Raw genomic sequence first — 13,640 nt, 5'->3', positions numbered from 1 at the left:
AAGCTACTTAACTGCCCTAAATGAACTCGGCCTAATCCTGTCTTAATCTAAGCCCTGTCTGTAAAACCAGGCCTAAGAGTTTTAAAGATTATTCTTTTAAATTACTAATTGTCTTTAATTATGGGTTTCAGTTTTTTTTTTTTTTAAAGCATACACACAAAACACGTAATTGACAAAATAATTTAATTACATTTGGCATATTATAATTTCTTTAACCATTATTTTGGAATTTTTGCTAATTCATTTTTAAACCAAGCTGAACATTTGATGACATGTTCAGCAATAAGTGAACTTGAAATCCAATATAGTAACACAACCCATTAATAGAATATGAAATACAGGGGTGTAATATCACATAATTTGTAGTTTATAAACTGCAAGCCTTTTAACGTCAATGACTCAATGGCTAAGAATGATTCAATATTAAATGCAATCAAGACATGGATTCACAGGACTCAGGAAGAGCCCACAGCTGCATTAACTTTTTAGATTTGGCCAGTGATAAAACATCCTCAGAGTCTCCATCCTCCATCAATGATGGCTTCTGTTCCTGTTACGTAGGCAGACTGCAGGAATAAAAATTATTTTTAAACTTGAAAGCATGAATAATAAGTGTAGAAAGACATATAAATATCCAAGTGAACAGTAAAAAAAACAACATCAGTACCAAATGTTGTGTCTTAAAATGATATCATAGAAAAGAAGAGGGTACAATGGTCAAATACTCACCTCATCTGAGGCCAGGTACACACACAGATGTGCCACTTCCTCTGCCGTGCACATTCTACCAGTCTTCTGTCTGGCCATAAAGTCTTTAAAAGCCTGAGAGTTGAAAGACAGGAACTATAAAACAAAGAGACTGAAAGACTGAACTGTGTGTTTATATGATTAGCACAGCTGTTGGTTAGTGTTTTACTGGTTATGTAAAAAATAAAAAAAATGATTTTTGTATTCAGTCAGGCAAAAAACTCTATAGTAAGGGTCTTCATTGTTCAGGTGCTAATGCCAAAAAATAGGAAAAATAAAAATATTTTCAGAGAGGCATTGTAAATGCACAAACACAATCATTCTCAGACGTTTGCAAAGAGCAGATGTGTCATGACTCATGTTATTCTGCTGACCGTTGGATCACAGAATTCAAATTCATGGTGGAAAACGTTTTACAATTTTTACAGCCCAATATTACTCATGCATCCGTATATATATATATATATATATATATATATATATATATACACATACACACAGATTGTGTGTGTATATATATATGTATATATATATATATATACACAGAATGGGTCTCATTCATGAAATATTCGTAAATATACGAGTAAATATGCGAGTGATTTGCGCGTAAAGAGACCTTCCCGAAAACTCATCTCCTGATTCACAAATACTTCGTAAACGTCAGATGTGATAGTGAAATGTGTGTGTGTGTTAATGAATTCCAATCAGTCGTAAATGGGATGCGCGTGCATGTTCATTCTCAATTACCATTAATCCCGCCCATTAAATCCGACTGACAACTATATATGGGCATCATATTACGACATGAATGCGAATGAAAAAAAAAATTCTCAGATGCAGAAATTGAAGTTTTATTATCAGAAGTTCATTCAAAACGCCACATTTTATTTTCAAGCGTACATAGTGGCGTATCGGGTCCTAAAAAAAAGGAAGCTTGGCAGCATATTACAGATGCAGTTAATGGAGTTTCATCTGTTAATCGAACATTCCCAGAAGTGAGAAGAAAATGGTTCGACATTAAGCTTGAGAGCAAAAAACGAATTAGTTCACTTCGGAAAAATAGTATTCAAACTGGAGAAGGACCACCATCGCAGCTGCTATTACTGGCTCTCATAATAAGAAAAACCGTCTGTAATTACTATATTTAATATTTTTTCAAAATGCTGTGCAAATATGTACCCGATTAAGGTGAATTAAAATGCAGCCTTATTAATGAGCAAAACGTTCGGGTGTTAAGCGCACTATTTACGCGTGGCTGGGAGCAGGTGTAGATTTCTTGTGTACCAACTAACATTTGGAAAAAACAAACATTTTAATGAATCCGAAAATTTACGCCAGAACCACTTTACACACGATTTACACAAAAATTCGTTCTGCTCGTGTTTCATGAATGAGACCCATTGTGTGTGTTTAGTGTAAAAATTACAACCTATGTAATGCCACTGAAAACCAAAGTGACTCATTTCACTTTCATCACTTTTATTCTCATGCACTGACTCGTTTGCAAAACTGAACAGCCAATCAGAGCGATCTCTCTCACCGATGGCCCGACACTGATTCGACATGGTGAATCTGGTGGACTGTCGCCGGCGTGAGGAACACACCGCAAAAACTAGACCGAAAGACACTCACCGAGGTCCAACTGTCAGCTTGGTGTGTCAAGCCACTTAGCTGATAAAGAGTAACTGCCATGATTCATGTGTGAAACGCCTCTGTGCTTCAGCTGGCTGTTACCTATCTTTCCTGAGAGCTCTCACATTAAAAACTGAGTTTTGCATTTGTAAAAAAACAACAGCTTTAGATTACTGTGTCACTTGGCTGTGTAGCACAATGTCTTTGTAATGGGGAAGCAGTACCTGCTCTGGATCAGGTCTAGCCTGAATTCTGCCACGTAAAGATGGAGTATCTACAGTTCCTGTAGAGTTCAAAAGTTCAAGAGAAGCAAAATGACTCATTTAATCATTAGGTACAGAGGGACTCAATAGAGGGAAACAATCAATAAAGTAGCTTACCAGGGCAGACACAATTGCAGCGGATCCCTTGCTCCAGGAAATCAGCTGCCACTGATTTGGTCAGTCCAATGACGGCAGCTTTAGATGTGCTGTAGACACATCTGTTAGCAACTCCTGGACATGCAATTAAGGATGAGCAATTAGGAGAGGGCAAACTTCACTTGACCTGGCATTTATCCATGCATCAGCAAAATTACAGATAATGGGGGTAAAATAATATGCCAAGAGCTACATGGAACAATGTCAATCACCACATGTAATTAAGAGCAAATGGCCAAAACTCGATATACAACATGATGTATTACAGCAGCCCATTTATAATTCAGCATCAAAATGCAAATGGTTTGCAACAGAATATAATATTTACCTTTGATACTAGATGCCACAGATGCCATGTTGATGATATTACCAGATTTACGAGCCAGCATCTATATAGAGATGGATAAGGGGAATTTAGTTTAAAATGGCTGACTGGTTAAAGTAACATTCTTCAAATCAGATGACAGGATTATTGTGTTCATGCAGAACAGATGCATAACCTGATATACATTACTTTCCAAAGCACAATTAATGTTTATTAAAGAAATTAATATTTGAATTCAGCACGGACACATTAAATTGAACAACAGTGACAGAAAAAACAGTGTTTTAATGTTATATTTACTATGTTATAATATTATAAAATATTTCTATTTCAAATAATTGTTCTTTTGAACTTCCTATTTATCAAAGCATCTTTAAAAAAAATGTATCACGGTTTCCACAAAAAATTAAGCAGTACAACTGTTTTCAATAGTGATATAATAGGTACGTTCACACTATGTTGGAATTACCGTAATTACAAGATGATAACGTGAAGTTCAACTCGGAGCTGCTCACGTCCTCGGAATTATGCGTTTCTATGTCAATGCTTATCAATGCCAAAATGAATCTGTACAGAGGTCATGTTGTACAAGTCGGGGCTCTTAGAAAATTACGTGTTTACAAGTTGTAATTACGAGTTCTACGAGGACGTGTTGCTTTTTAAAATTCGGAATCTCGGAATTAGGGTAATTCCTACATGGCGTGAACTCACCTAATAACAGTAAATGTTTCTTGAGCACCAATTCAGCATATTAGAATGATTTCTGAAGGATCATGTGACATAGTAAGGTATACAAATTTTACGAATTTGACAGACATTTATATTTCATCAACAAAGGAACAATGTTTGCGCAAATTTATGCCGTCAGAGGGATTAAGTAGTTCACCGCAGGTTACGGGTCGGCTTTGTACTCTTAACCAAAAGAACAAAAGAGATGGGGATGAAAAAAGAATCTCTAAATGTGAAGGTCTAAGGTCAAAATGTAAGAGCTAGCATGTGTTCTGGTCTAATCCTAGAGAGGAGAAGGATAAGATGACCTTAGGAAGGAAGGCCTTGATCATCAGGTACATGCTACGAACATTCACGTTCATGGTGAAATCCCAGTCTGATTCCTCACACTCCAGTATTGAGCCGTGATGGACAAAACTGTGTGAAATAAAGAAGAATGAGAACCTTTATGCACTCTAAAGGAATAGGAATAGTTCACCCAAAAATGAAACAAAGTCATGTTTTTTTGTCATTCCTGAAAAGTGATTTCTGGAGGGTGGTGTATTCTGAAACTAAGCAGGATAGGCTACATATAGAAACTCCATTTAATATCCATTTTTTGTGTCTTTAGAAGTTAGCTGAAGTTATATATTCACTGATTTAAGGAGAAATACCAACCCAGCTACATTGAAGAGCACATCCACGTGGTCAAAGTCATTGGCCAGGGCCTCAACTTGGTCTTTCTTGGTAACATCAACAACTTTGGTTTTGATACCTAATAAAGCAAGGGGGGAAACAACATTCCAGGAATCAGAAGAGCATACAAAAGCCTGAGGGGAGAAGCACCCTTGAACTAAAACAATTTGTTTCCAACATAATGGGATTATGTGTTAAAGCAGAGCGGTATGAAAAGGGGGGCTACTGGAAGGCCCTCAAGCCTTTGAAATCTCTTGTGGTGGAAAAGTCTGATACAGACATGCTCAAAGACCAAAGAAGATGCTTGAGCAAATTAAGAAGCAAACACATATGACCAGGTGTCCATCACAAAAGTTTGGATTTTAAAGATATTTAGACATTTCAGGTAATAACAATATAATAAAACGTAACACTTTAGTTTAGGGTCCAATTCACACTATTAACTAGTTGCTTATTAGCATGCATATTATTAGGATATTGGCTGTTTATTAGTACTTATAAAGCACATATGAATGCCTTATTCTGCATGACCATATTCTACATCCCCTAATCCTACCCAATTCCTAAACTTAACAACTACCTTACTAACTATTAATAAGCAGTAATTAGAAGCTTATTGAGGCAAAAGTCATAGTTAATAGTTAGTTAATAGTGAAAAGTGACAAAAAAAACATTAAAATGTTTCTGTAAACACTAACATACTTAACATACTTAAGAGACAGTAAAGACATTTAAAATGTTACAAAAGATTTATAGTTCAAATAAATGCTGTTCTTTTGAACATTCTAGTCATCAAAGAATCCTGGGGGAAAAAGTAGCACAACTGTTTACAACATTAATACAAATAAATGTTATTGAGCATCAAAATCAGCATATTAGAATGATTTCTGAAGGATCATGTGACGAGACTGGAGTAATGATGCTGACGATTCAGCTTTGCCAACACAGGAAAAATATTACAATTTAAAATACAATAGAAATCAGTTATTTTAAATTTGAATAATATTTCACAAGATTACAGTTGTTACTGTATGTTCGATCAAATAAATCCAGCCTTGATGAGAATAAGAGACTTATTTCAAAAACCGTAAAAAAATGTATCTTACCAGCCCAAAACTTTTGAACAGTAGAGCATGAGCTAGATTTTGCATAGTGATGATGTATACAATCTAGACAGACATTCATATTCCATCCTTTAAAGTCAAGTGCATTGGGTTCCTATCATTAAGATTTTACAGCATGTTAATTCATTAAATTAATTCATTAAATAATCATTGTCATACATAATTGAAAAAATTTGAATTGTTAGTCCAGACTCGAGTCAAAAGTCAGTTTGAGTTGATGTCTTCATTTTCAGTTCACAGACACCTAATAAATAGCTGGAAAATAACAGTTAAAGGGATAGTTCACCCAAAAAATGAAAATTCAGTTATCATTTATTCAACCTCAAGTTATTCCAAATCTGTATGAATTTTTTTCTTGTGGAGAACACAAAGGAAGATATTTTGAAGAATGTGGGTAACCAAACAGTAAATGGGCCCCATTGATTTCCATAGTATGAGAAAAAATCATTGGGGCCAATCAACTGTTTGGTTACCAACATTCTTCAAAATACATCACAAACAGGTTTGGAACAACTTGAGGGTGAGAAAATGATGACTGATTTGTCATTTTTGGGTGGACCAAAAAATCTAAACAGATCCCTGTTTAGATTTTTTTTTTCACCACATTTCCCACTAGGTGGCAATACATAGCTAGTCAATGAGTTACCTGGAATGCCATCCAGCTCTTTAAGTTTCTCCTCGTTGATATCTGTAGCGGTGACTTGAGCACCTTCCTTGGCAAAAGCCTGTTACATTTAGGAAGACTACAGTTAAAGTAAATAAACAACAACATGCATAATTAACATTAAGTAAGTCTAACCTTACAAATAAAAACATGCACTTTGTTTCAATGAATGAGCAATCAGTGTGTGTTCCGAGTCTGACTCTTGTTCATCACACTACTACTAAACCACATGATGTTTGTTAACTTTCTCAACGTCTTTGAGTCAGGTTCATGCTCTTTACTATAAGATGGACAAATGTAATGCAATATCATGGCAGTGGATATAAATTCATCGAACCAATTTCACCTGACAGCAGGTATTTGGTATTTTACAGCTCATATTGAGCAGGGTTAGTGCAAACAACAGGGCTTAGGTAATAAACAGTACATTTTTTCCCATATAAACGTTTCAATAACACTCTACAAATGAGATTTCATTTGACAACAATTTGTGCAATGGCATGCGTTTCCTCCATGTGATCTGCCAACTGGCTCAGGGCTATGGTGTTTCCTCAATCTGCAGTTTCTCTCATTTAATAATCATTTGAATATTCACTTGATATGGAAATGTATTCACCTAGCAGGTGTGCATCTTAACCACCTCTAGCGCTCTGCTGATAACGTGCCATTGACTCACAGAGATCAAATTTGCCTAAATGATCTGAGACACTATTTTCTTCACCCCTTAATGATTCATTATAGCATTTGTATAATACAATTTTTTGGTAAAAATAGAAAACAGGTTGCAAAAGCTAGAAAACTTCTACCCTCGAGATGGGTTTAACATTTACCACAGTGTTACTATGTCCGAATTCTGCATCTACAGTTGACAGACTCAAAAATACCATGCTGACAGCCCTTGCATGACAAGCTTTTATTCAAAAGGGAAACCCCTCAGAGTAAATCCATTTATTATACACATCAAAGTGGCACACAGGGCTGTCAATAGCGCCAAAGCAGAGTGCTGCAAACTTATAGAGCTGTAAGGAGGAAGTGATGGAAGGAAAATAAATGGTTACTATTGCAGAGGCTTTTCCAATGCCTTGTGCTGCTGCAGAAAGGACAATCACTTTCCCGTCCAAACGGCCCATGTTCTTCGATAATAACCTAAACGTGAAAAAGCATAGGCAAGGTTCGTTAGTTTGATTAAATGCTAAAATATATGAAGACACAATTACCTTTTTAGTCATATTGAACAGTTAGTGTTTAATATCCCAATGAAAGTGTTATATTCCATGAAAAGTCATGTTTATATCCCCCATTTTTACTAAAATATCCAGATAGCCTACCTTTTATATTCAGAATGAGCAACAATGCAGAGGAATCAATGATTTTAATGAAGAGTTCTCGTTTGCAGCAAACAAATTACTTGGTTGATAATAAGTTGATGGGTCTCCGAGGCAGTGTACGATTAATCTTGGATCATAAGAATGTATTATGTGACGATAATTTAGTTACGTTTGAAAATGGGTCTAAAGCGTGTCACGTGACGAGTGTAAAGGTAATTCAGTGCAGCAGTAAGTCTTATAAATGACTGTAAACATAATAATAAAAAAACGCAGTTCACGCTTGAGCGCACTAAATACTTCACAATTAGAAACGCTTCAGGTAGAGTCTGTTTACAACAACGAGGAAAAGTGGAACAACTTACTGTCAACTTGAACTTGTGTGCTCCAGAAAAACACACGTCACGTGAACAAACGCCCCTGTCTTTCAGGTTTCAATTTTCTATCAAAATAAAAGTCATTAAAATAGTTATTTTGTACTAGAAAAAGAATAAATGAAAAGCATCAAATGTGATTATTTGTTATACGGTAAATACGTATATGGTAAAAAAAAAAAAAAAAAAAAAAATTATAATACTACAAGATTTTATTTTATGACATGTAGCCTAAATGTGTTTTTTTTGTGTTTCATGAATAATGGCAGGAACTGGAAATGGGAGACGTATAATAAACCTCCATTCAGAATGAAACAGATGTTTATAATCATTCCAGTCAAATAAAATACATTACCTCACATTCCGATTGATTAAAGGCCATGGTGCAGGTTTTTTTTTTTTTTTTTTTTGCCAGTTTTCTAGTTGGTAATAAACATTTAAACAGTTATCCTTTGTATTTTATGTTGTAGGGGATTACAAAAAAGAAATATAATACGGAAAAGTCGGTGATGTGTTAGCATTTACCACTAGCCTAGCGAGGATTCTAATTTCTCCCACAATGCATTGCATGACGTCACATGAGGTACTCGCTGTTGGACAACAGACGAAAGCCCGCGAGTAGTAACTTAGCTAACGGTAGCTAGTGAAAGAGTGACAGTGTCAGATAAGTAAATATATCGAGATAGATAGATAGATAGATAGATAGATAGATAGATAGATAGATAGATAGATAGATAGATAGATATCATAAGCATAACATAGATAGATAGTGAGAGATAGCATAGCATAACAGCTTAGAGAAGAGTAAGCTAGATAATAAGTAGACAAAATGGTTTATTACTGTGTTTGTGGCGGGTGCAAAAACTTTATCAAAACTGGACATGGGGTCCATTGTTTCCCCAAGGACAAAGGGAGCTTCCGAAGCTGGGTGCAATTTGTCAAGATTAGGCGAGCAGATTTTTCAGCTAAGTTAGCTCTGTCGCCGCCTACTCGAGAATATGCAGCGCGCATTTCAAAGAGGAGGATTAATTTACCACGCAGGGGATGCCAAGATGGTCTCACTTAGTTTAAAGAGTGAGAGGATGGCTAAGTTACTTCCTACCGCCGTGCCGTCTGTGAATGCAAACCTCTCTGCTTGCCCTGTCCCGAGGTCGAGAGACACCGTCTGCCGCAAGCGAGATATTGCCACGGTAAGTTCATTCTAACGTTAATGTTTACAAGCTGCGTGTTAGCTAGCTCTGTGTGTATTTTGTATAGCTACCGTGTTCCCTTTGACACAGCCTCCACTACAAGCACGATCACTCTGACATTAGAAGAGCATTTTTCGTGATTCACGAATTTGAGCCAAAACAAAATTGCCCTGAAGTAAATGTCCATATCGTCATGAAAGCTTCATGGCTAGTGTTTGGATCAGTGGTGATGATCATCAAGCGGCTTTCGCAATCGTGTTTGCTTTTTGTGTTAGACTGCTACGGTTCTCTTTCACATTTGACCGTGACCGTGTCGTCAGGGCTGTAGTGGAGGCCAAACGCAGTTTACCCACCGCTGAAATTATGTCAGAAACAGTTTATCCACTTCTCACTTCAGAGTTTAGCTACCTCTCAGTAAATTCACTACCTCGTAGAGTTTATGTAACTTTACCACATGTATTACCACTAGTATTGGTGTAAACATTTAATTGTAACATTCAAATCATCAAATATGTTCTGAATTTCTTTTATGTATTTTTAAAACATTTAGTAGCGCATATCAGGGTCCACTGTACTGTAATCTCCCTGGCAATCTCGTAACATTCTGTTTACTGTTTATGTTTGCTATAATTCATATGCAGGACAATTTCATGTGTTTCCATTAGTGGCAATGATCTTTATACAGTATTATTATTATGTCTGCAGGTTATGCAACATCATTAATGAAGGCGCTTCGGGAAAGCTACACCAATCCACCTGCAGCTCTTCGAGAGGTTAGCGCCAGTTTGTCCTGATGCACCCGCCCCCATCGCCACATCCTTCAAACTGGTTCCTGAGGAGGCCGTCAGCCTCTACCTAACCCGGCAGTCACGCTACAAGAACCTAATTTCACATTATTTTCTTTCCACAGACAAGTCCAATGATTTAGTTGTAAGTATTCATTTAGTGGTGGTTTCCTGCATTCTGCATGTTTTTTTTTTCTTTGTGTGCTGTTGCTTTGGTTTTACTTTGCACAAAATCATTACTTTTTTTCTTAGGCTATTGATTCCCGTGATCCTGCTTATAAATTCCGATTCAGCCATTAGCCTACCTTCGTGATCACGCAAAGAGGTCTGGAGAGGCGGTCCGTTCAGAATTACAACCAACATAAAATATAAGTGTGCATGTACAAATTTGCAGTAATGTTCGGTAAATATAAACTATATATATATATATACACACACACACACAATTCATTTACTTAAATGGGTTAGGGTTATGTGTGTATATATGCATAGGCGTACAAACATACATACATGCATATGCTATGCATATATATTATAAATAATATAATATATACTTCAGGTTACCAGAAGTTAGCTAACTTTAATGAAGAGTTGGTCATGTGAGCTATAGCTAGCTGCAAGTAACCCATTATCTTCCAATAAGCATTAACTAAAACTGGCTACATAAAATATACTGACTAGATTCACGAGAGGTCGGCTAATGTGTGTAAAAGTAAAAAAAATACAGTAATTTCATTATTTTACCAGCGAGCGTACTTCGGAAGCACTGAAAATGAATGGGGTTCAATGCTGGAACTATCAGTGTTTGGAACTATCGGCCGCTCCACGACACGCGTTACTTGCGCATTTTTAAGTTCCTATGGCGGTCTATGGGAGTGTCGCAACTCTCTCTCTCTATGGCTCTGTCTGGACCACACTATTGCAGGCAAAAGAAACAATGTGCAAACGTTTCAGGTCTAGCCCTACATCAGTGGGCTTTTTTTTATATAGATTTGTTTACTTGCAACCTGTGTCTTTGTTCAGTAATCTTTGTCCTTGTTCAGTAAATGTTTAGTAACTATTACAAGCAATGCCAATAAACTGTTTTTTTTCTTTCTTATAGAAATTCATGTGTTCTGTGTACTTTATAACATTTTGAGGGCAAATTGGGCGATCACAACAGAATAAGCAATTATTATTTTTATACATTTTCATCCAAACGAGGCGATTGAAAGCCCTGATAGGTCTGGTCACGACTTTGGAATTGTTGTCTGATGGTTGAAACCACACGAGAGGCTTCTTATACTCCTGCCTAAAACTCCATAAGCCCAGGCCAGCGTATAGCCTGCCTGTACGCAGTGTACCGGTATTGCCTAGGGATAAGTAGGAAAGATTCTTAAGTTTTAAACTCTGTAAGTAGGTTGGAAACGTCTCTGATGCATGTTTATTGTGTATGCAACACATCTCCTGTCACCTATAGCTGTTGTTCAAAGGACTCCGTGTAAAAAATAAAAAGGTAAAGTAAACATAAACCATGAACATACTCGTGCGTGCTGGCTTGAAGGGGACCATTATCCTGCATGAAGTGTGAGTATGCTATGTGTAGCACAAACGGATTCAGGCATTAAGCCTCATATCCAGGATGCTGCGTTAGGCACGTTACAACTGCTGGCCGCGGGGTGAGGTCCTCGACCAGCGACCAAAACGCGCTCACCTCCCTACAACACAAGCTCTCCACCACAGTTTCCATGGGACGACACCGCCCACAACTCACTCCCTCTCCTGGTAAGCCTGACGGTGTCAATGACAGTCATGAGGAAAACTAGTTAGCACTATCAACAATAATCACACTGACTGAAGACATGACCAGCCTACTCATCGTCAGCTACGTTTGCAAACAACATTTTCACTGGAGATAGAGGTGAAAGCAGGACACTCGGCCCGGCAAACAGATACTCAAATTATACTCGAAATTTACTCGATGCCTTATTAATTTCAGTATATTTAAAGTAGCCTATGCCTCCTCTGTAGAAAATGGTTATATTACAAGACACAAATTCAGATAGCCTTCTCAGAGCCTGTTTTATTAAAGGTTTGAATGAATGAAATGTCTCTTGTATTAGAAAAAGAAATATATAATTATTACAGGTTTGAATGAATGAAATAATGTCTCTTCTATATTAAAAAAATAAATATATAAAGAAGAAATAACTAAAAGAAATACCTCCAAATTTAACAAAAATAGCTCTCACAAGCTTACAAAAACAAACTAACAAAATGTATCTTTAGTCTTCCTCTTTATCCTGTTTTTCTTCCTCATTCTCCTTGTTTGCCCATCTATGTTTTGCTTTAGAGCTGATCTTTCCCAGAAGTTTTGAAAACCAGGACATTTTCATAATAAAAAAAAAAAAAACCCAGCCAGGACAGGACGTGAAAACAGGACTGTTGGTCACCCTAACCTAGTCTAAAGTCTAGGTCTAGCGCGTACATTCAGATGCTATTTTAAGCGCGCATGCTTGGCCATAATACAGAATGAACAACGCGCATACACTGTAGATGATTCTCTCATCTACACAGATGCATTTTACTTTTTGCAAATGATACATTATTATAAGGAAAACTATTTAAACACGAGTGAAATCATTGTTGTGTTCATGACGATAGGAAAAATAGGCATAAAGCGTACACATTTACCCAAATTATTATGTGCATGTTTAACCGAAGCTAATTTGGGTGGGTTTGTCCCATCCCCGGCCCAATGTCACTTCTCTTTATTTTACGGCCCTGACGAGAACATCGATCTCCTCGGCTGTGAACCATCAGAACTGTAACTAAACCAAGCGCGCCGCTGCCTGCGTCTACCTCATGTGACGTCATCGCCGAGTCGCGTAAAAAAATAACCGTTACTAAGCAAAAACGTCAAAAACTGGACTTTAACACAATTTGGGAGACATTTCTAACTTTATATACATATCTTAACTGCTTTATGTACCCATTAATCGACAGTGGTGTTTAACCTGCACCATGGCCTTTAATCTTAACATCAGATACTGCCAGGTCATTCATATTATTAATCATTTTACACAATAGTGTTTTCCATATGGGAAGGAAAACAGAATTGCGACAAATTACATAGGTATATCTGAACCCCTAAGGAAGAAGGAAATCTCTATTTCACTTCTGCATGAAGCAATTATGCTGAGGTAATTCAACATGCATGTTGGGTAAAAACTAGCATTAAACAGTTGTGCCTATCATGACTTACATATTAAGAGCAGATCAAAATTAGATTTTTTTTTGGTCCCGCTTTATATTGTGTCTTTAGCAACTATACATAGGCCTACATGTTTTTACATTGTACTAATATTTAACTTAACTTAACTTAACTTAACTTAACTTAACTTAACCATGCTACCACCAAACCTGTCCTAACCTTACCATTTCACCTCAATAGCAGCAAGAGTGTTTTGCAATACAACATGAACATAACTACATTGTAGGCCTACATAAAAAATAAATAAATACAAGTATAGTAGTTAAAGAAACCTAATATAAAGTGTGATATGTTTTTGCTGCTTTCTGATGCTGAATGTTATGTGCCAGATGGCCAAAACATAATCTTAGTCTTTTTGTACAATTTGTAGAGAAGGAAGTAGCCCCTTGACATGATTC

General features: G+C 36.7%; 2 protein-coding genes across 3 annotated transcripts in view; both read right to left on the bottom strand.

Annotated features, from left to right (window-relative positions):
- Positions 1 to 13,640, bottom strand: part of si:dkey-162b23.4 (sodium/hydrogen exchanger 9B2) — a 58,888-nt gene that overhangs the window by 24,163 nt on the left and 21,085 nt on the right. The gene's annotated exons all lie outside the window — the stretch shown is intronic.
- Positions 400 to 8,083, bottom strand: bdh2 (3-hydroxybutyrate dehydrogenase, type 2). 2 transcript variants are annotated; one of them, XM_056236877.1, is made up of 10 exons: positions 8,006 to 8,083; positions 7,374 to 7,461; positions 6,298 to 6,376; positions 4,510 to 4,606; positions 4,161 to 4,269; positions 3,127 to 3,187; positions 2,760 to 2,873; positions 2,604 to 2,662; positions 730 to 822; positions 400 to 566 (listed from the first exon to the last, which is right to left on the bottom strand). In XM_056236877.1, the coding sequence occupies exons 2-10, from the start codon at positions 7,443 to 7,445 to the stop codon at positions 513 to 515; spliced, it is 738 nt and encodes a 245-aa protein (XP_056092852.1). In that variant the 5' UTR covers positions 7,446 to 7,461; positions 8,006 to 8,083; the 3' UTR covers positions 400 to 512. The 2 variants fall into 2 exon arrangements, with proteins under 2 accessions (XP_056092852.1, XP_056092853.1); XM_056236878.1 differs by lacking the exon at positions 8,006 to 8,083 and adding an exon at positions 7,644 to 7,661.

Source organism: Rhinichthys klamathensis, unplaced genomic scaffold (genome assembly GCF_029890125.1).
Source record: "Rhinichthys klamathensis goyatoka isolate OS25496 unplaced genomic scaffold, OSU_Roscu_1.1 h1tg000469l_1, whole genome shotgun sequence".
In the NCBI taxonomy this organism is placed as follows: Eukaryota; Metazoa; Chordata; class Actinopteri; order Cypriniformes; family Leuciscidae; genus Rhinichthys; species Rhinichthys klamathensis.
This window is presented reverse-complemented; position numbering and strand designations above follow the sequence as displayed.